The 20,313-nt window shown below is 42.9% G+C and overlaps 3 protein-coding genes across 4 annotated transcripts in view; 2 read left to right on the plus strand and 1 right to left on the minus strand.

Moving 5' to 3' along the window:
* Nucleotides 1-2,429, minus strand: part of dock8 (dedicator of cytokinesis 8) — a 50,347-nt gene extending 47,918 nt beyond the window's left edge. Inside the window, exon 1 of the mRNA XM_076730792.1 lies at nucleotides 2,145-2,429. Within this exon, the coding sequence (XP_076586907.1) occupies nucleotides 2,145-2,197 (53 nt within the window). The 5' untranslated portion in view covers nucleotides 2,198-2,429. The remainder of the gene's footprint in view (nucleotides 1-2,144) is intronic.
* A 1,989-nt stretch (nucleotides 2,430-4,418) lies between these two features.
* On the plus strand, nucleotides 4,419-16,620 carry cbwd (COBW domain containing). 2 transcript variants are annotated; one of them, XM_076730976.1, is made up of 16 exons: nucleotides 4,419-4,557; nucleotides 5,009-5,151; nucleotides 5,392-5,478; nucleotides 5,950-6,046; nucleotides 6,265-6,356; nucleotides 7,988-8,047; nucleotides 8,763-8,800; nucleotides 10,082-10,128; nucleotides 10,696-10,782; nucleotides 11,003-11,047; nucleotides 11,700-11,750; nucleotides 13,564-13,615; nucleotides 15,001-15,069; nucleotides 15,187-15,252; nucleotides 15,392-15,518; nucleotides 16,038-16,620. In XM_076730976.1, the coding sequence occupies exons 2-16, from the start codon at nucleotides 5,052-5,054 to the stop codon at nucleotides 16,133-16,135; spliced, it is 1,116 nt and encodes a 371-aa protein (XP_076587091.1). In that variant the 5' UTR covers nucleotides 4,419-4,557; nucleotides 5,009-5,051; the 3' UTR covers nucleotides 16,136-16,620. The 2 variants fall into 2 exon arrangements, with proteins under 2 accessions (XP_076587091.1, XP_076587092.1); XM_076730977.1 differs by having other exon boundaries at nucleotides 4,450-4,557; nucleotides 5,012-5,151.
* Nucleotides 16,621-18,306: 1,686 nt separating this feature from the next.
* Nucleotides 18,307-19,623, plus strand: foxd5 (forkhead box D5). Its single transcript, XM_076730978.1, has one exon. The coding sequence runs from the start codon at nucleotides 18,413-18,415 to the stop codon at nucleotides 19,478-19,480; it is 1,068 nt and encodes a 355-aa protein (XP_076587093.1). The 5' UTR covers nucleotides 18,307-18,412; the 3' UTR covers nucleotides 19,481-19,623.
* The last annotated feature ends 690 nt before the right edge of the window (nucleotides 19,624-20,313 follow it).

A 20,313-nucleotide genomic window follows, 5' to 3' on the forward strand; every position in this document is an offset into this window, starting at 1 on the left:
CAGTGGCCCACCAACGGTCACGAGGATTAGCAGATGTCACTAAGAAGAGCCCAGAGGAAATCAGATGTAACTCAATCCGCATCCCCCTGCCACTTAAGAGCACTGAGCGACAGGGGCCCCACGTCCACAGCTGTCCCCACACCTGTTACCACATGCTAATAAGTCACATCATGTTCAATAGTGAAGTATTAAGTGTTCAGCTACCTTCAATGTACTCACCCAAACTGAGCGCCGCGCCAGCTTTGGTATGTTAGCATTTTGCATTTCTGACTGACACACTCTCACGCTTCTTTTCCATTCCCCCTTTTTTTTATGTGTTTATGAAGAAACACACATTTCCTGATTCAAAACTGCCATGAACAAAAAGTGAAGTGAAACCACAGAGCGACACAGTGTCCCCAGTGTGCAGGATTTCCTTCACACTCCATCCTGATAGAGATGGAGAGAGGAACCGCTCATGGGCACATACGGAACATTTAAGGGCCGATAAGATTCCTTGTTTAACCCTGAAGAAACTGTCTCACCTCTACAAATATGGGTTGTACCAGTTTGCAGGTTTTCCAGCCTGCTGCAGACCACATGCTTCAGTTTCAATGCGTGATCCGTGTTCCTCTTTGTCAGTGCGGTTTGTATGAGTCTGACCGTTGTTGCTGCGGGTATTTAGGTTGTTTCCCTTCACATTGACAAATGCAGCCAAAATGTAGGTCATGATTCTTTGACATTTCATATATAAGGGGTTTCCCTGTAGCCTATAGGTGTTTTGAGACTGAAAGGACTTTGCTGACCTTAAAAAAAACAAAAAATGCCTAATGAATTGGACAGCTGCTTCAGAAATCACTGTCAACGAATGCAACTTGTGTCTCATCATCGCTGACTGGCTGTGCTATCTCACACTTTGCAACCACATATTCCACAACACTGCGCTTCGCTACAGTGCAGCATCTTCCATGCAGCCTCTGTGCTGGCTCATGGATTCAGGCTGTGACCTGAGATCCCTCACATCCCTCTGCAGCTGAGCTCAGCTCTGCTCAGCACAGCACAGCGCAGCAAGTATCCATGATTTCTCCTGGCTATTAAAAACAAGAGTGTGCTGCATTCACTGTGGTGGGATACTGTGTTTGAAACTGTACCCGGGCTGATTCATTAAAAGCATAAATATGAATCTTACATTTTCATTCAAGCTACAAAGTTTATGGTTCACTGGTGAGAGCTTGTCAAAGCTGCAGAAGCAAGGAAACAGATTTTTTGGTAACGAGTGTTTTAAAAAGAGGATCAAGTGGGATTAAGACTGCTGATTGTGGACCAAAAAACACCAAATGTAAGTGTAAACAATTTCCTCCTCATCATCCACCATCCTAAATTTGACCGGAACTAATCCCTGCGCCCGCTCTGCCCTTATCCACGTCCACAGAGTGAATGAACCCAAGTGCACCGTTAAAAGTGCAGCAGCATCAGTACAAAGCGTACAAAAAGTCACCCAGTTTGACCGGTCAGCCCCGGAGGAGCCTTATGAGCCTGTGCTGCTAATCAAAGGAAGCACTAGAGTATTTGTTTTAATGAGTCGCACTACAGAGGGGGCATGGTACACAATAGACTTCCATGTACATACTTCCTCCACACCTGGCCAGTGTCACAGCAGGAACTATGACCACATCCCTCTCTCATTTATAGCATGCTTTACAGGCCGGTCAGAGCTTACACACCACGGGAAATGATCATATTAGAAACACTAGATATAGAATCAGCATCCTCATCCTCTCCTCTCAGGAAGTGACACTGGCACAATATAGACAGAACAGATTTGTCAGCTTCTTCACTGTCAGTTTGTGTGAATAATGAAGAAACTAGTGGATGCGTGATTGATCACGTGGTTGCCTTATTATCAGAAGTTAATGGTATCCCGAAGAGAAAGTTGAAGAAAGTTGTTTTGTATGCTGCAGGCTGTCTTTTTTTTTTTTTTTCCTGGGATAGAGTGAACTAACCTGCAGCATTAACATTCACGACATGTGGCTGCCTGCTCCTCTGTGAAAGCCCGTCCTCCTGTCAAGACACGGCTCCCTCCCGTGTCTCTGCGGAGCCTCCAAGAGTTCACGCTCTCTCCTCAACTAAAGCCGATAGAAACACAACCGGAGCTTCCTTCTTACCTGTTGATTTTCAGAGCAAAAGCCCGTCGGTCCGCGCTGCCCATAGCGGCCATCTGTGAGTCCGAAGTCCAGTTAGGCGGCGCTGGCTTCGGTGTTTTCCTGCGGTCTCGCCGCCTCGCTGTCACCGACGCACCGCTTCTTCCCCTCGCTACAGCTCAACTGTCATGTCAACACTCATCTTGGCTTGTGGCGGCAGCAGCTTGACTGGGTGTAAACTTCCGCATTTGATTTTTGAGCCATCCCTTGGAGAGCGCGCGGCTCAGAGCGCACCAGAGGCGCGAGGGTGGGAGGGGACGATGGGACAGGCTGGATGAGGCACGCGCGCTGTCTCGCTGCCACAACCCCTCCCTCGTTTTCTGTGTGTGACAGTGAGATTGAGAAATACACGAAATGAAATTTGAGCTTTTGAGTAAAAATTAAATACCCACAATAGTGTGCAGTGCCGTTTCTGAACATTTTGTTTAAGTCCCCTGGTCCCCTGGTGGCTAGGGGTCCCATTGCAGTCACTAATGATGCATTTAGGTAGCACTGCCCTGATAGTAGGGGAGCTGGCTCAGTTGAAAAAATTTGCTATATGTAGAAACAAGTTTGTGTCATGCCTCATATTGTTCATTCCAAAGGTTTAACGTAACGTAAGTTTCCCTCACACACTTGTGTAAGCTGCATATTGTATTATATTATCAGGATTGTACGGTGGCCCTGGGGGTTCAACACGCTGCAGCTTGAGAGAACACATGCAAACAGACAAAACATAAGCAAATTAAGAAATCATCTTCATCAGTTTGACAATACGTGAGTAGCATTTAGAAACAACGCTGCAGTGAGAAAACACAGCCAAATACAGAAAAACTGCGAATAGCTCAGAAGACAACAGAAACTGTTTCCAGGGGCAAAGAAATGAACATGGCTGGGATGCTTGCTGTCCCATTTAAAGCCGGTTTGACAGGAAATATTGTTGGTAGAGATGTCGGTGTAAAATACAGGAGCTAGCATCACCGGCGATTTAACATTATTCCACAAGTTTTACCTTAAATATCTTAATAAATTGATATACTTAATTGTCAATTCTCTCATTGTTCCTGTATTTGCTGCAACCGAGCTGCACCCCTCCTTCTCTGCTGCCTGTATTGTGTTGTTGTGCATTCATATAAACGAGGATATAAGAGATCAATCCCACCTCCTCAGTTATGGCTGGACACTGCAGAGTGGCACACATTCCCAGGCCAAAGTTCAGTCAGATGTCGCTTATGAAATAAATATTCTTTAATCTGACAAATGGTCTGTCTGTCTTATTGGGACGACTAAATGGAACAAAGAAGTAATTCTTTGGAAAGCTTAATTCCTGCTCTGAGAAAAGTCTATTTGGAAAGTCTACTGTTTGAGGTTAACATAGTAAATGTTTTTATTTGACAATTAAGCATCATTTAATGGCAAAACAATAGGCTAGTTAAAATAGTCTTGAGCAATAGCAATAGTTATGGTTTAGTAGCAGCATCCATTCATTCCTCCATTTTCCACTGGGCAGCAGGTTAAAGTAAAATATGCGTCCTATAGCATTTTTATTTTTTTTTTTTTACTATCTGTACACAAAGACAGCTTATATGAGCTATATAGTTTGCATTTAGACTGGTTACTCTTCAGTTTTTAACATGACAACATCTTACATTAGCCAATGTTTATTATTACTAATTAGCTTTTTTTAATGCGTGAAATATCACTATAACAAGAATATCCTGTGTGAGTGTAAGATTTTTTTTTACATGTTTGCATTCAGGGCGTAAATACTGTATAATGCATGCCACAATCTCACATCCTATTCAATGGACCTGTCAGAAAGTGGAATTATTTGTACATGTTTTTGTTATTTACTATAACACAACTAAGTTCCTTTAAAAAAGCACAAGGCTCATCTGTGGTATTCAGTTAATGATTTAAGTTATACATATTATATATATTATTATCATTATAATGTCCAGAATCTTAGAAGTGCTTCAGGATTACTGTATTTCTGGTGTCAGGTATTTCTGGCAGCATATCCTCCTTACAAACTCGTCTTCCTTGGCTTCTGTCTCCATCTTGTGGTTAATTTCTGCCATTACATCAAGATCACTGCTGTGAGACACTGCTGCCTGGGCGGAGAGAAACAAAATGTTTACATATTTACAGTCATAAAAAGGTTGTAATTATCTTGTCTTCGTCGGTAAATCTAATCTTAGTTATAATCTTATTCCCTTCCTGCAGACTTTATTCCCGACTGCTGTGGAAAAAAAAGCGGAACCATTAATCGACACTCGAGAGGTGCACGGAGAATTTACAGTGTAGCGCGCTGTCAAAACGTAAAGCAGCAACAGTGCAGAGACGAACGATTTCGGCAGAAAACTTTGAGCATCTGTATCCACACGAGGACCATCAGGTAATTTGTTTATAGTCGTTGTAAATCAAATAAATCCGGTTTGTTTTGGTGTCATGGCGTGTGGAGCAGGTATTAAGAGGGGCGACGGCTAAATATGCTAAATGTTGGCTAAGTTCATTCAGTGAAAGCACACTTCCACTCAGTGCTAACACTGTGGCCACCGACTTCATATAGTTCCCTTAAGTTTTCTGTGTTGTTTTGACCTGAGAGGATTTTGTCTAGTGTAAAGCAACCAAAAGCCAGTTCATCCGTCTTATTTGCTGAATATCTGCTGCCTCCTTGACCCTGATAAATCATTAATCAACCTAAATCTCACTGTATGTCAGCGTAAGCTGTGTGACATGTATGAAACAAATATGACTGGTGTTTGTTTTTGTCCAAGGTTTTCATGAGAAGTGCCATTGTTACTGGAAGTCTTATTCTTTCTCCTTTCTGCACTGAATCATGACAGCAGATCCATCTCGCCTCCTTGCTGACAAACAGTATTTCTGGTGATGGAGGAGGAAGATGACTGTCCAGAGTTGGTGCCCATCGACACTCCGCTGGGTCCTCCTGCAGAGCAGATACCTGTCACCATCATCACAGGCTACCTCGGTGAGAGAGATCTGTATTACTCACAGCTTTAATTAGCTTATTAAGAAGATTATAGTCTCAGACATTTATCAGTACATCCTCACCACGACCATCTTACAGTTCTATAGATTATATTCTTCACTTTTGTCATGATTGGGTTGTTTTACATCATCAAAGTGAAATGGCAACTATTGATCCTGGGTTTAATGATTCATTTGCTTCATATGTCCTCATCGTTTGTATGTGCTTGTTTCTTTCTAGGTGCTGGAAAGACTACACTCCTGAACTACATCTTAACAGAACAGCACAACAAGCGGATTGCCGTCATACTCAATGAATTTGGGGAAGGTGAACAAATGGATGTCCATTATGAAAATCATAATTAGCTGTAGTTTAAACTCATTTTAATCAGTCCAGCCAAAGAAGCTCCAAACTGTACATACTCTCAGTTTAAGGCCAGGCTGATAGCCGTTGTGTTATTTCCTCAGCTTTCCACAAGAGGGCAGCATCGTAACAACTTTGCCTGGAACTGAAAAAACTCATAAACGTGTTTCTTTGCATGTATCCAGAATTGTTAAGCCTACTAACTCTGGATTTAGTAATTTTCCGAACAGTATCATTACTTTATATTCACACTGAATTGGGCTGGTTTGGCCAGTTTTCCCTTTTCTTTGAATTTGCTGAAGTCGTCTAGAAATATGTCATGTTTGGCTTTTTGTATTAATCTTCAAAAAACATACAGACTTTGGTAGAAATTGCTCAGTTGTTATCATCTAGTCTTATTTTGAATGATCTTCCCTCCTCGTCCTCCACCTGCAGGCAGCGCCCTGGAGAAGTCTCTGGCTGTGAGCCATGCAGGAGAGCTGTACGAGGAGTGGCTGGAGCTGAGAAATGGCTGCCTCTGCTGCTCTGTCAAGTATGTGGAATAACAGTGTTTGTTAAAAAAAAAATAAAGGTTTCAGCTTGTTGCTTTTGGTCCTATAGTTTAAATTCTCCAGCTAATGCTTCACCTTTTACATGCATGTACGAACCACTGTGGTAATGATACAAGTACACAGCAGTAATGCTGTACGTTTACTGTGATATAAGCGCATCTACAAGACAACACTTACAAGCTGTTCTTTCATTTTTCAGGGACAATGGTCTTAAAGCCATCGAGAACCTGATGGAGAAGAAAGGAAAGTTTGACTACATCCTGTTAGAAACCACAGGACTTGCTGATCCAGGTATCACACACCGGATTGGTGACACTAATCTTGGGTGTCCACCTTAAAACTGTGCTCATTGTAAAGATCCGTGCTGCAGGGTTGAAGATGTGTGTGAAGCATCCACGTTTTACAATGTGTAGCTTCTTTGCAGCAACATCCATATTTGAAGCATTGTATTTCCACCACAAGCTCATTAGTTTAGCTGATGTTGAGCTTCAGGTGACTGTGCTTTATACCTTTTACTACTTCCTTTAAAGTCGTCACTACATATATTATGTGAATGTGGGCAGACGGATGGAAACTGCAACTTTTTTTAGTTAATAAATGTATCCAGGACTGAATTAGTATTCATTATTCATATCTATGAACAAGCCATGTAAGAGTTTACATGTTGAATGCCCTCTATTCATATTACTATACTGGACTCTACTATATATGCACACACACACACACACACACACACACACACACACACACACACACGCACACAGTATTTAGGAGTGACCTATGGATCACGCAGTGCCATAAAGCCTCTTTTATGTGTGTAAACGGTGGTTAATCCCCTGCAGGTTTCTTTGTAAAGCCCACATCAGAAGTTAAACATTTCGTAACTCAGAGGAGAAGACGTGTTTTTCTGTGACAGAAGCATCCAAGAAACCCATTTCCATCAGAGCAGCCAAAAAAAAAAACCTAGCTGTCCGTTCATCTCTTAGCTTCGAATCAGGAAATCAATATTCGGCCGTTACAGGGCGAGCGCTGTGACAACTGGGGTGTGTCGCTAAGTGACAGGTGTCAGGAGGCAGCAGCACGGGCAGACACACACCACTTGTCCTCGCAGACAGAACCAACAGAGCACGCTCAGACTGGGGCCGTCCTCACTTCCTCTGCCGCGTCATTGGCTGAGACAGGCTTTTTATCGACTACGACAGGTCCGTCATTGGCCCTGGCAGTGCTGTCAATCAAAGAGGCTCCTGGGGGATTCTCCTCTTCCCTTCAGAGAAGAGGTTGGATGAGTTATGTGAAACGTGCCACTCAAAAACAGTGTTTTCATTACGCAGCCATCAAATATTTACAGTGCTTTCTTATTCTCGCCTGGCAGTTTGACAAAAGTGCATTATGTGAACAAGCTGTGGCAGGCATGGGAACATAGGCTCTTGTAATAACCGCGTGCACAGGAAAATAGAAACAAACCAAATGTACCAGCAGGAGATAAACAATTGAAAGCTTCTGATATTGGTTTTATCTGCTTCACGGAGCTCAGCCAGAAACATGAAATGCATGCAGGCTTTCAGGAAATAGTGCAGTACTGACTTTAACTACAAAATCTTCCAATGTGGATGTCAGTGAATGAAGTTCATTCATTTAATGCTGAAATGATTAATTATCAACGTATAAATTATTAAAATAAACCATAACAAAAAAAAACATTTTAGTCTAAATACTAAGAAAAACAAATCATTCTTGTGTAATATGCCATAGTAATATGCATGTTTATGTTTGCTTTTTTCTATTATTTTGAAGGACTTTTGGAGGGAAAAAAGGAAGAATATGGCCTCTATTACCTGCTGGACATCTTGAAAACTTTTGGATTTGTTTGTGTGTGTTTCAGCTGTTCACAGTCTAACACACCGCTTCATGTCCTCTGGCAGGAGCTGTGGCCTCCATGTTCTGGGTCGATGCAGAGCTCGGCAGTGACATCTATTTGGATGGTGAGATATTTTATGATTTAGTCTGTCTTTGTCCATCATGCAGGGAAATTCGTGGTGGGAATGCTCTGAATCTGCTTGTCTAGGCTGTCAAACTTCTCAGCCCTCACTGGTCTGACTGGTTTAACTAAAGGGGAATAATGCATCGTGAAGCCGCCTTTTAAACACGTTCTACTCAAAGAGGTGTTGTCATTTAGAGTCACATTAGAAAGAATTTCAGTTCGTTACTTAAAGACGGATAAACTTGTAAAATCCCAACATTAAAAATCAGTTTCTGATGAAAGTGCTCCGATGAAAGATTTCTAAATTTGAGGCTGTTTTGAAGAGACGCTTTTTCTTACTTACCAAATTATTTCCTGTCTTGTTTGTAGAGATGACATCTTTTCTTGTTTGTGTGTCTGTTTTACTGGTGTGTGTGTGCGTGTGTGTGTGTGCGTGTGTGTATGTGCGTGTGTGTGTGTGTGTGTGTGTGTGTGTGTGTGTGTGTGTGTGTGTGTGTGTGTGTTTGTTTGTTTGCGTGAATGCTGTCTCGCTCCTCGCACTAAATACTCAGCTGTCCGCTCTGTTGTGACAGGCCAGCAGACCAAAAGTGTACTCCAGATAAGTCAGAGAAAGTGACTGAGACAAAGGGACAAAACCAAACACCAAAAGGCAGAAAAGAAGGCGCCCAGTGTGTTTCACTGCATTGATTCACTGAGTTACTGTGTTCATCCTTTAGGCATCGTCACTGTCACTGACGCCAAGTATGGACTGCAGGTATGTGCTAAGCAGATATAAAGTTTAGAAATGTCATGACTATCACAGCACCGAGTCAACAGAAAGCTATACTAAATACTCAAGTACCTCAAATTTGTACTCAAGTACACTACTTGAGTAACTGTACTTCCACCACAGCTCAAATATGAAACTTATCTACTAATTGTCTGTCTCTAAATTCAGCATCTCTGGGTTCTGGACTGTTGCTTGGACAAAACTTAAAGTCATTCACTATTGAAAGTCCTCATTAGTTGCAGCCCAAGTCTTCTGGTTGCCAAACTTTAAAGCATCAGCAGCATTTTCCTCCGAGCAGTATCTAAATAACTTGTGTTTTTTTGTGGCTTTAAATCCAAAATAAGCTGCTAAACTTGTGAGATTGTTCATAAACCCTCCCCCAGTGCATAGGAACACACACACATCCTGCCCTCCCTGCGGTATTTAAAAGGAACAGGCCAAGTGACACCTAGATAATGGGCTCTAATTTGAAGGTGTCACGCTCGGCGAGGTGACACATTTCATGGCCGAGGTGCCGCTCCGTGTCCTCACTGGAGGGAGGCGAGATGAAGGAAACGATGACAGAAAGGACGAGAGGATAACTGATAGTGAAGGAGTAATTGATATCAGAGATGTGACCATTGTAATAGGACTGTCACATCCACTCACCTGCCTTACCCTTCATCCATCCCATAAGATATCCATCTGTCTGAGGGGTTTCAAGCTACCCAGAGCCCCGGGCCCTCACGCCCTCTGAGAGGCCCGTGTCTATCAGTACAGAGGTCATTGGAAAAAAGCAGCAAATGGCCATTCTATTAAGTTTTTTCTAATACATCCCTGTCATTCATTCCTTCAGAGATGAAGCGGTGGTGATGCACGCAGTGACAGATTAACGTCAGATTGACAGTCAGGGGTCAGGATCCAGATTAACACCTCCTGCTCTGTCTGTTATTACATATTAAAGTGTTTTGGAAAAGGCTGCGTCCCCGGTGCAGGCTCAAGACGCCAACAGAAGATGAAGAGTGGTCTCCTGTGGTTTCACGTGCTCAGAGAGTCAGTTCACCAAGATGAAACACGGCCCGTTCTTTTACCAATTTATCTGTCACATTTTGCCTCGGCTGGTGCAAACGTTCGCTGATAGTTTTACTGTTTTCGAGCCTGTCTTAAAGTTGGAAATCTGTTTGGTCAGTTTGAGCAATTTTGCACTTTTGAGTTGATTTCTCTCTCCTTTTTTTTTTTTTTTTGGTTTCATGTGTGCATCATATCCACTATCTCGGCTTTCTGTAGCAACTAATGGAGGAAAAAGCTGATGGACTCGTCAATGAAGCAGCCAGGTATGTTTGCTGTAGGTGTTTTTGGAAATAAAAATGCTGAACTATTCCTTTAAGACCAAACTGGGCACTCTGTATCCACCGCACCAGGCCTCACAACGTGCTGTTGACCGTACTCTCGCCACCCGCCGCTCTGTCTCCCCGGGCGTCTCTCTGTTTGTCTCTTCCAGCAGCTGTGTGGCTGTTGTTGTTGAACAAATACGCCGATGAAGAAAGACCAGTTGCATGACCTTCTGCATTCTTGGTCTTTGTTTGTGTTTTCACCTCCAAGCTAAACAGCGCTCAGCTCCCATTTGAGTTCGGCACATATTGCCCACTGCCACCCACAAAAACTCACACACACAGTTGTTAAAGGAGAGTTTTCCAATAAAAACTGTGGACACACAACTTCACGTGTCGCAAATATGGACACGGCAGGGACTTCCTGATGTAGCTGGTGGACTGTTTTTACATATGATCTTAATTTTGTGTGCAAATTGGTGCAAATTCATGCATCTGTTGTTGCTTTTATTCAAATTATGTCACTTGCCAGATAAACACGCCAGATGTTGCATTTAATGTCTTCTTTAGGCAGATTGCTGTCGCTGACCTGATCATAATCAACAAGACAGACCTGGTGAATGAGGAGGAACTGACTCAAATCCGAGACTCTGTCAGGTCAGCTTCAAATACTTTTACTGCTTATTATCTCTCTTTTGTCTCGTAAGCTGCTTTTCTAACCTGTATTCTTATTACTGAACACGGTATGTGACTTTGGGACAGCAGCACATTTTGCCTCCTTTATTAGGTCATAAAGAATGAAAGAAGTTTTAGGGGGACAGGTTAGTCAGAGCGAGGTCCAGGTTGTCCATTATTAATTCTTTCTGTCTCATTTCAGGTCTATAAATGGTCTTGTGAAGATTCTAGAAACTCAGAGGTCAAGGTAAGTCACCTTTCGTATATGGAGCTCCCTGCTTTTAGTGTAACAGATGAAATCCACGTGCTGCTCCTGCTCACGTCTTTGTATCAAAGATGAAGCTGCCAAGCGTGACATTGTTCAAGACAAAGCTCTGCACACACACACGCGCGCGTATACATACAGAAAACGCAGCACCCTGAGTAAATACCAAACCTTCAGTGGTGTCCAGTTACCCACAAGTCTTTGCTCTTTGACCCTGGGTCTTCTAGCAGGCATGGTTGCATTTGCGTGCATTTGTGTGTGTGCAAATATGTGTGTATGTATACACTCCCTCTGCGTTAGCATGTTATTGGATCCAGGTAGCATCTGGCTAACACAAGCAGTGTGTATCAAAGGTTTGGGTGTGTTTTGGATCTGCTTTGCCCCCCCCCACAGAGTTCAGAGCAGGGTGAACAGATGAAAGAGGCGAGGGGTTAATCGGAAAAACAGCCCCGCAACATTTTGCTCGAGCCACTTCGCTCAGTTTCCCTTCATGTTAGTTTAAGCCAACTTGTGCCAAAAGCTGAAATGTGGAGCTTGATTTGTTGGGGTTAGGGTTAGGGTTAGGGTTAGGGTGGAGTCAGATTTTCAATTGAATTGGGGAAAAAGTGAAATAATCAGTGATTGTCTTTCACAGGGTGGATCTCTCTGAAGTGCTGGATCTGCATTCCTTTGACAGCAAAACAAAGTGAGTTGGTTTGTCCCGCTTAAGTTTTCATCATATATGAAATAAATACTCATGTGATACAGCTGACAGGTACATGTGTGCAGCAGTTTTGCACAGACACACTGCGCCTCGTTCTGAATTTAAAGTTTCATTGAAATGTTTTTCATAAAAGATTCATGAATAAAATGTATTAAATTGAATAAAGGTATGTTATCGGCACGAAACACGCTTTTAAAATGGAGCCAAAACTGGATGTTTGAGGCGGATACTCATACTGATATTCAAGGGTTTAAAACATTTTACAGAGCTATAGATCCTAATATTCCTATTCTTTTTTTTTTCTTTCTTTTTTTTTTTTGCAAAAGCTGTGGAGACAAAATAAAAAAAACTTGTCAGTGCTCTCTGGTGGACAAAATATGGACCATATCTGGAATGTTTCCGCTGTCATTTATTGGTTGGCGTACGGCCTATGCTGAACAAACGTGTCCGCTGCTAATATGGGCTGCTCTGACATCGAGCACGTACAGTTACGGTGAAAGATCAAGAACTCATTTTGACTCCAGTCATGGCCTCTGTCTGTCTGAACTGTGCACCCAGCGGTCTTTGATACTGTTGCCCACCATGTTCCTCTCTAATTAACAGACTCTTTTATTGAGCGTCCCCCCTATTGCACCGCAGGGTGGTCATCATATTGTATCCCCTGCAGAATGTCATTCTCATGAATAAAGTCAGTGTTCATCCTTTCATGTGAATGAAACGGGCTGCGGTGTTAAAGCTCTCCTACGTGCCCTCAGTCAGTGTCTCTGAGACCAGCTGCAGAGGATTAGAGCTGTGTGTGTCCACTGGCTCCCGAGGAGTCCCCCTTGTCCCAACAGATAGCTCCTTTCCCCCTGCCTTTGAGAGTCCGGGCCCCTCCTCCCTCGATCCCACGCTGGCTGTTTGAAGCGGCCCCCCGCCGCTCCGCCTGTGTGGTACTAACAGCACGTGGGGCTCAAGCTGCTGGACACAACATCTAGCCTCCTTGTGAGGTCAGGGAGAAGGGGGGAGGAAGAGGAGGTCTGATGAGGAGAACAAGGGCTGTAGTTTGTTTGGGGGTGCTGGTGGGTGTTTTGTAGGATTTAATTGCCATTTCTAAAGTTTTCACAAGTCCATTCAAAGTTGTGTCATTAAGCGCTGATACAGCATGTTGTACTGTGAGACAGAACACCAAAGCAAAGGCTCTTTGGTCCTGTTCCCTCAAGCAGAAAAGACAAAGACAGGAAAAACTCTCCAGTATATTTACTGCGTCAGAGGATCGGGTCATCACGACAGACAGCAGTTTAAACGATTGACACTAAATATAGCTCAATCAAAGAAAGATTTTGTCCCCTTGTTTTGTGGTTTAGACTCCTGAAGCAGTAAAATGATACAGCAGATCAACCCAAAAGTTAAATAACAATGAGTTAGCGAGGCTAACACGTCAAGATTCTCAAATACCCGCAGATGTCAGCAGCCAAGATTTCAGTTCATTAAGCAATGTACGTTATTGTTGACTATTTCAACACCTTCAACTGACACACACAAAAAAATGCAGCCCAGAAATGATATAATTGACATAAAATCTCAAAATGCACCGTATCTTATAATGACACGCATCATAACACAATGTGCAGAACCAGCCTGTGTGTCTGACAGATGCATTTGTTGAATGATTTTTAAATAAAACGTATAAAAATAAGTGTGATGACTGATTCTGATTAAGGCAGTAAATGCTACATGGATTTCTTTTGAGTCTGTTATGTTGGATGAAACTGGAAAAAAACCATGATGTTTAATCATCTCTCTCGTCTGAAAGTCTAGCAGAGAAGCTGCAGCTTGTGAAATCCACACGACCACATCTTGACAAGGTATTGTCTGTCAGCCCTTCTGTAACTTTAATCTTTTGTTCATTAACTATCAATACTTACTCTGTGCCTCTCTTACAGTTTTCCTTGTTTTGTTTGCTAATGTATTTCCACACATCATTTCCTGCAAGATAAAGACACGCATTCTCCTCGGGCTAACGTAGTACCTTGCATTCCCCCGGGCTGTGACACTGTAGTGAAAACTCCCTCCCCGCTTTGGTTTTTGTGTTGAGATCAACTCGAGGCTTTTGATGTTTCCTTGTTACACCACAGATAGACCTGGCCTCAGTCATACACGGCAGCATAAGCATTCAGCAGACTCTCTGTGTTGGCTGGACCGACGACGGTCTTGGCTACGTGTGACCAAAACCAGAGGTCATAAAAATGTACTATACAGGCCATATTTCACCATTTAATTAGCAACTGAATCCCAATTAAGTCCAGTTCTTTTCACTTATGATTAAAAATATTTACTCCAGGATTGGTCTCATCCCTTTTCTCGGGCTTTAGATCAAACGACTCCTCATCTTGAGGCCTCGTCTTGTTTTCTTTATACCTGTGAACTTTTATCACAGGATGAGGAGAGATGAGGGTTGTTTGTGTGGGTAAATAACAGCATTGTTGTCTGTTTTCTCCAGGTTCCCTTTCCCGCATGAAGCTCGACCGTCCCTCAGACCCTCCCCCTTTCTCCCTCCCCTCCTCTTCTCCGTGTTGCTCTTTTCATGTAAATGAGAATGCTGTTTTTCTGTTGTTATACCAAATGACAAGGAAGTGTGTAACCTTAACACTTCAACACAACACCCCCAAATATCTACAAAGTGCCCTTTTAATGCTGTAAGGAAGTATGGAGAGGAGGGAGTGTGTGTGTGTGTGTGTGTGTGAGTGAGAGAAGATGGTGGGAGATAAAGAGGGGTGCTGTTACCGAGTTTCAGGTGCCGAGTGAAGTTGTGCTTTTCGACGCCGTCATTGACAAAGTCATCAGCCAGGGCGTAAAAACACTTCTTTTGTTTAACGTTCATAATGACTTTTCTGGTTTCAGTGAGCTGGAAGTGTATGTTTGAATGTATTTTAAATAAACGCCATCAGTGGACTTAAGTCCTGATAACACAACATTACAACATTAACATGCTGCGTACATGTTAATGAATCAGGAATAACGTTCCAATAATGATGAATATAACATTTCCACGTTATATGAAGTACATTTCAGTGATAATTAGGGCTGCCACTAACACTTTAATGTGTTTTCTTAACATCTTCTCTCACGCAAATACTAATTTCTCTGTATTTCAGTGAGTTAAATATGTTGGACGACACAAAACTGCAAAATGTCTCCTTGGTTGTGTGTACTGATGACACTTCCATGCTGCATTTAATGTCATCCTCAGAGTATTTTAACTGTGACGTTTGAAGTGGCTGGATATCTTTCTGAGGATGCCTTGAACGTCTTCATCCAGGTACTCTCACTCTGTATTATTCAGATCTTCCACTTTGTGTCCCCGTTGCCAATTACTGATTAGCTCTAACACAATACAGTCCTTTGTAAAGTAAACACCCGTTTTCCACTGTTTCAGGACCTGCTTTGGGAAAAGATGTTCAAAAACAAAGAAGGGCAACCCATGACTGTCATTCGGTTAAAGGTACAGTATGTCACAATAGTCAGCCCAGTGATCAATAAGTGCCACTTTATTATCTCTATTAATGCAGTTTCAAAGGCTTCATTCAGCGTCAGTTAATGTGTCACTCGTGACTTGTGACGTGTGTTTTGTGTGTTTTCAGGGCATAGTATCTTTTGCAGGTAAAGCCCACCAAGTGATGCTGCAGGGGGTCCACGAGCTCTATGACCTGAATGAGACTCCACAGCTTTGGGAGGAGGACCCGCGGATCAACCGGCTGGTCTTTATAGGTGAAGACACACACGTCTTTCCTGTATGAGTTATTTGGAAAAAGTGACGCACTGCATTTGGTCTCATTGCACAGAAGGTCAGCAGAAACTACAAAAGTGAAATTTGACAACACACAAGCGCACAATGAAGCAAAATGGAAAGTCAAGTTTCCAGAAATAGTAACAAATTAATATTTCCTCGGGTCTCAATTGAGCTTTTCTTTTGAGGGAGAGTCTCTGGAAATTAAGAACTCAACACAACTAAACTCTGAAATCACAGTATTATAACTTATATTTTAATTAGTACCAAATTGTATTGTTCTTTCTAGTGAAATTCCTAGAAAAGTTTTAAGAAATTGTTCTGAAAATACACACCCAAACCCTAAAATAAGGTGCTGCCCAGGCGTGGTAACACAGCTAACCCTGACCTTGAGAAGAACTGTCCAGAGTAGCACATAAAACACACCATGTGCATCTATGTGTGTGTATATGTAGCCATGCTGTGTTAATGCTAATGTTTGCCTCTGCTGTGTTGTGCAGGTCGGAACCTGGACAGGGACATTCTGCAGGAACACTTCATCTCCACAGTGGTGCAAAGAGAAGAGAGAAATCAGCCACAAGCTCTTGAAAACTCTTGATTCTGCTCTAAAATCTGTGGCTTTGGCCATCCCTAAATCTGGGACTGTGTTTCAGATGTTCACTCTGTTCCGACAAGAACACGAGGTACGTCAGAGGACGGTTACAGTAGCGCTCAATACAGTAGTTTGCAGTTCTGATCATCCCTCACTACCTGCTTTAAAAGCTGCAGCATGTCAAAGAGTGTTTGTGTTGCTGTAGTGCCTGAACTAAATGCTGCGTGTCACTTCTCCGAGGCACGGCCTCTAAACGTTGTACAAAGATGCTACAAAGGGCCAGAATTTGAATCAGTGACATTGTATTTTATAAGGATAACTTTGTAAAATCTGCAATTTTTGCTGGTTGGGAACCCGAGTAGTGTTGGAAGTTGCAAATGCTGTATCAAGTGTGGTGCTTTGTAAACAAAGCAGCCACGCATGAGTTTCTGGCTTTTAACATCCAGTTTTTTATTTTTAATTAATCAAAATAAAGGTTTTTTTCCTGATCATCTATGACTGCTCTGGTGTACTTAAACAAAATGATGTTTTTAACCTTTACTAAAAATGGCTAGCTCTAGCTGACAAACGATTAACATAAGAACAGGGACAAAGTGCCTTTGTCTTACAGTGGTAAGTTCACTATGAAACTCAGCAAAGTGTGAAAAATGCCTCCAAGAGCATTAACAGCTTAGCAGTCACTCAGTTGTTACTGGTTTTGTTTAATCTCACATTGGAAACTCGGTTTTTACTTGTTCTCAATGGAAATGTAACAGTCTCCCTGAAGAGAGTCACTTTTAAATCATCTACTTGTCTGTGAAGTATGAAAAATATGAAAAATAGTTCTCTCTCACTGGTGGCTGTGATTTCTCAGGATTGTATCTAAGACTAAATATTTTGTTTGTTTGTTTGTGTGTTGCAGCACTGTGACGCGTTGTTACCCTGCAGCTTGTAATACTTTACCCATACAGGCCAAATCAACAAATATCAGAAAGTAGCATGGCTGTAATTTGTAGGGTCATGTGAGAAGCATCCCGCACACACACACACACACACACACACACACGCACACAGTCACTCCACCTATTTCGTCACGCCGTCAGGTGACGAAATAGGTGGAGTTTTCCCAACTTTGTCATTTGCAATGGAGATAGTTCAGCAGCACGGAGTAATCACACATCCGCTGTCGGACCGGTTTGCTTTGAGGATGGCTCTGCTTATTCATCCCGGTCGTAAAGCCGAGCTGAGCCCCGCAGCCCAGGGCGCACCGTGCAGCTGAGCCGTTTCCTACTCGATTCTGATGCTGATGGCCTCGTTAAGGCGACTATTACCCCTTTTCTCTGCTGGCTGCGGGAAGCCCTACCACGGCCATTTTCATGGTCACACCACCCGCGGGCATCCCGAGGTGGCAAACTAAACGAACCCGCGGGGGTCTGCAGTGGGAAACACTTTGTTAGGCGTGGTGTTAAAATTCCCAAGGACATCCCACCTCCTGCTGTGCAGCTGTACGATTTGTAATATCAGATGATTAAAAAGTCAAGGTTTAACTTAAACTTCGTGTAAATTTATTTTGATAGCATGTGGCAGACACAGAACACTGCCTGCATACACGTACACACTTACTTGTACATAAGGTGCTCACCAACCATTGTTCACTGTGTGTGCTGCAGCAGCGATGAGCCAAAATAACGTTATAGTGATTTTTGTCATGTGTAGAGCCCGTACTCATGAATGTATTGAAGAATGTCATAATACAAATATATGTAAGCTTTGAAGCAGTAAACTTTCTTTTCTTTTTCTTTTTCTTTCTTTTTTTTTTTTTTTGTTGTTGTATTATTTTGGAGATTTTGTTTTATGTCATCTAATTTTAGGCTGACACTCCAAAAGTTTGGCAATTTGAATGAAATGCATAAATTCTTCCCATATTTGCTAAAATACAACAAATTTTAAACATACGTCCTATAAATTGGGCTTTCTTTGCATCAATAGACCATGAGCACTGCAGGACTCAATAAGCCCCCCCACATGTAGCTTGCCTTCTCTGACTCCCCGCGGTGAGGGGCTACTCTGATAGGTCCAGAGGGTTAATGGGACTGGCCTTCAGGGCAGCAGCCTCCCAGCATATAAATCCCCAGCTTTCATTTCCTCAGCGAGCAGGCGATATACAGGCTTTGAAAAGAGCCAGACGGTAGATGCGCTTTTACGCACGATTTAAGCCATTTTGGTTTTTACGCACGGCGAACCATTTATGTCTCTTTGGCGCTGTTGAGGTTTTACGAGTTTTTGAATAGTCTGCGTGTGACTATGACCCTCTCCAGTGAATTTGAAACTTCTCAACATGCTGCTTTGCCTGTAGATGAGGATGAGATTGACATAGTGGGCGAAGATGAAGCTAACCACGGGCGTTTGTATCGAAATAAGTGCTCTACGGACCCCGGTTCCTCAGCAGAGTCTGGCGCTGAATGTGATTCTTCAGAGGCAGAATCCTCGGGGGAAAGCGAGAACAGTTTCTGCGCAGACGCACCGCCGTCCAGGAAAGCCCAGAGCAGCTCGGTAAAGCCCCCTTACTCCTACATTGCCCTCATCACCATGGCCATCCTGCAGAGTCCACTGAAGAAGCTGACGCTGAGCGGCATCTGTGATTTCATCAGTAACAAGTTTCCCTACTACAGAGACAAGTTCCCCGCTTGGCAGAACTCCATCAGGCACAATCTCTCCCTTAACGACTGTTTCATCAAGATCCCGAGGGAGCCTGGAAACCCGGGAAAAGGTAACTACTGGTCCCTGGACCCTGCCTCAGAGGACATGTTCGACAACGGCAGCTTCCTAAGGCGAAGGAAGCGCTTCAAGAGAAACCACCCCGAAGTCGGCAAAGACGGACTCATGTTTTATTCCAACTTCAGCTGCTACCGGCCTTACGGTCAACCATATTGCGTACAGGGGCAGGTGAGCCCTCCGCCCGCTGCTCCTCTCCGGTACGTTCCCCTGCAAGATGGCATCATGATGCCCCCTTCTTCCTACCAACTTCTACCACAAACTCTGAACAGTCACGGGAAGTGCAGTGGGCCCAAAGACCCCAGAACGCAGCTTTGCGCAACAGAACCCACTGATCCAAGGCCTGGCCCGCAGGCAAAGTGCTCCTTCAGCATTGACAGCATCATGAGCAAACCCTCTCCCATCAGTCAACAGAACCCAAACCCACAGCGGAGCCGCCACAGCGATCTTGGGTACGCTCATCTCATGTCTGGCCCTGCTGCCTGTTTGGTTCCGACGCTCCTGCAGGCTCCCAGGACTCCATTCTGCCCTCCTGCCATGCTGAGCACCGCTCCTTTAATTAACGAACACCTCAGACTGTCTTACCCTCACTGCTGAAGCCTTTGGTCACAAGAACTTTACAGTGTCTGTATGTTCGATATGTGAAGACACGTCGGTGTAGCTCATTTCTTAAAGAAATGTTTAAATTGCATGATATTTATGTGCGTTGACATTGAGAGTTAAGTCTTAAAAAGAAATCAGTGTAAATAAGATAAGTGGTAATATATTTGTGAAACTTGCTGCAGTGGAGACCCTCGTTTTTTGTTATTAATTAACGTTTCAAAATAAATGTCTAAAAAATATCAGCCATGCTTGTTGTTTACATCTCTTTATTTGGTTTCTTCAAGCAGCCATTTGTGCACCTGATATTAATGCTTGTTTTTCCACATTATAGTCCAAAATGTGACTATTTTGAGCTGACGCATCAGGTGTCTGCCTGTGGAAAGTTAGACAAGATAAAAAAGTTTAGAAAGTTTCAGTCTCTCTCAAATTCTCACTAAGCCTCTCTCCACCTTTTAAAGTCAAACTTTTCAGTTAATATAGACATATTCTTCTCGGTAAACTGGCCGATATTCCCTTGTACTGTCAATAATCTTAAATGTTCCAAGCAACAGATAAGTTAGGACAATACCGGCTCTGAAATGCAGAAGTTCCCGTTGATGAATGAATAAAACTAAAATAAACGAGACAAATTGTAAAAATTCTAATATAAACTTCTGCATTTATACTTGTTAACTGAACACATTTGTATGTAATGGAAGCATAGGAATGAGTATGTAGTTTAACATTACATAGCTAAAGTTCATTTACAACAAAACATGGAAATATCTACTCGGTTATTACTTCAGTTTGTTGTTGGGCCAACATGATAAGCGCTCTTTTGAATGTGT

Source organism: Chaetodon auriga, chromosome 5 (genome assembly GCF_051107435.1).
Source record: "Chaetodon auriga isolate fChaAug3 chromosome 5, fChaAug3.hap1, whole genome shotgun sequence".
NCBI classification, from domain to species: Eukaryota; Metazoa; Chordata; class Actinopteri; order Chaetodontiformes; family Chaetodontidae; genus Chaetodon; species Chaetodon auriga.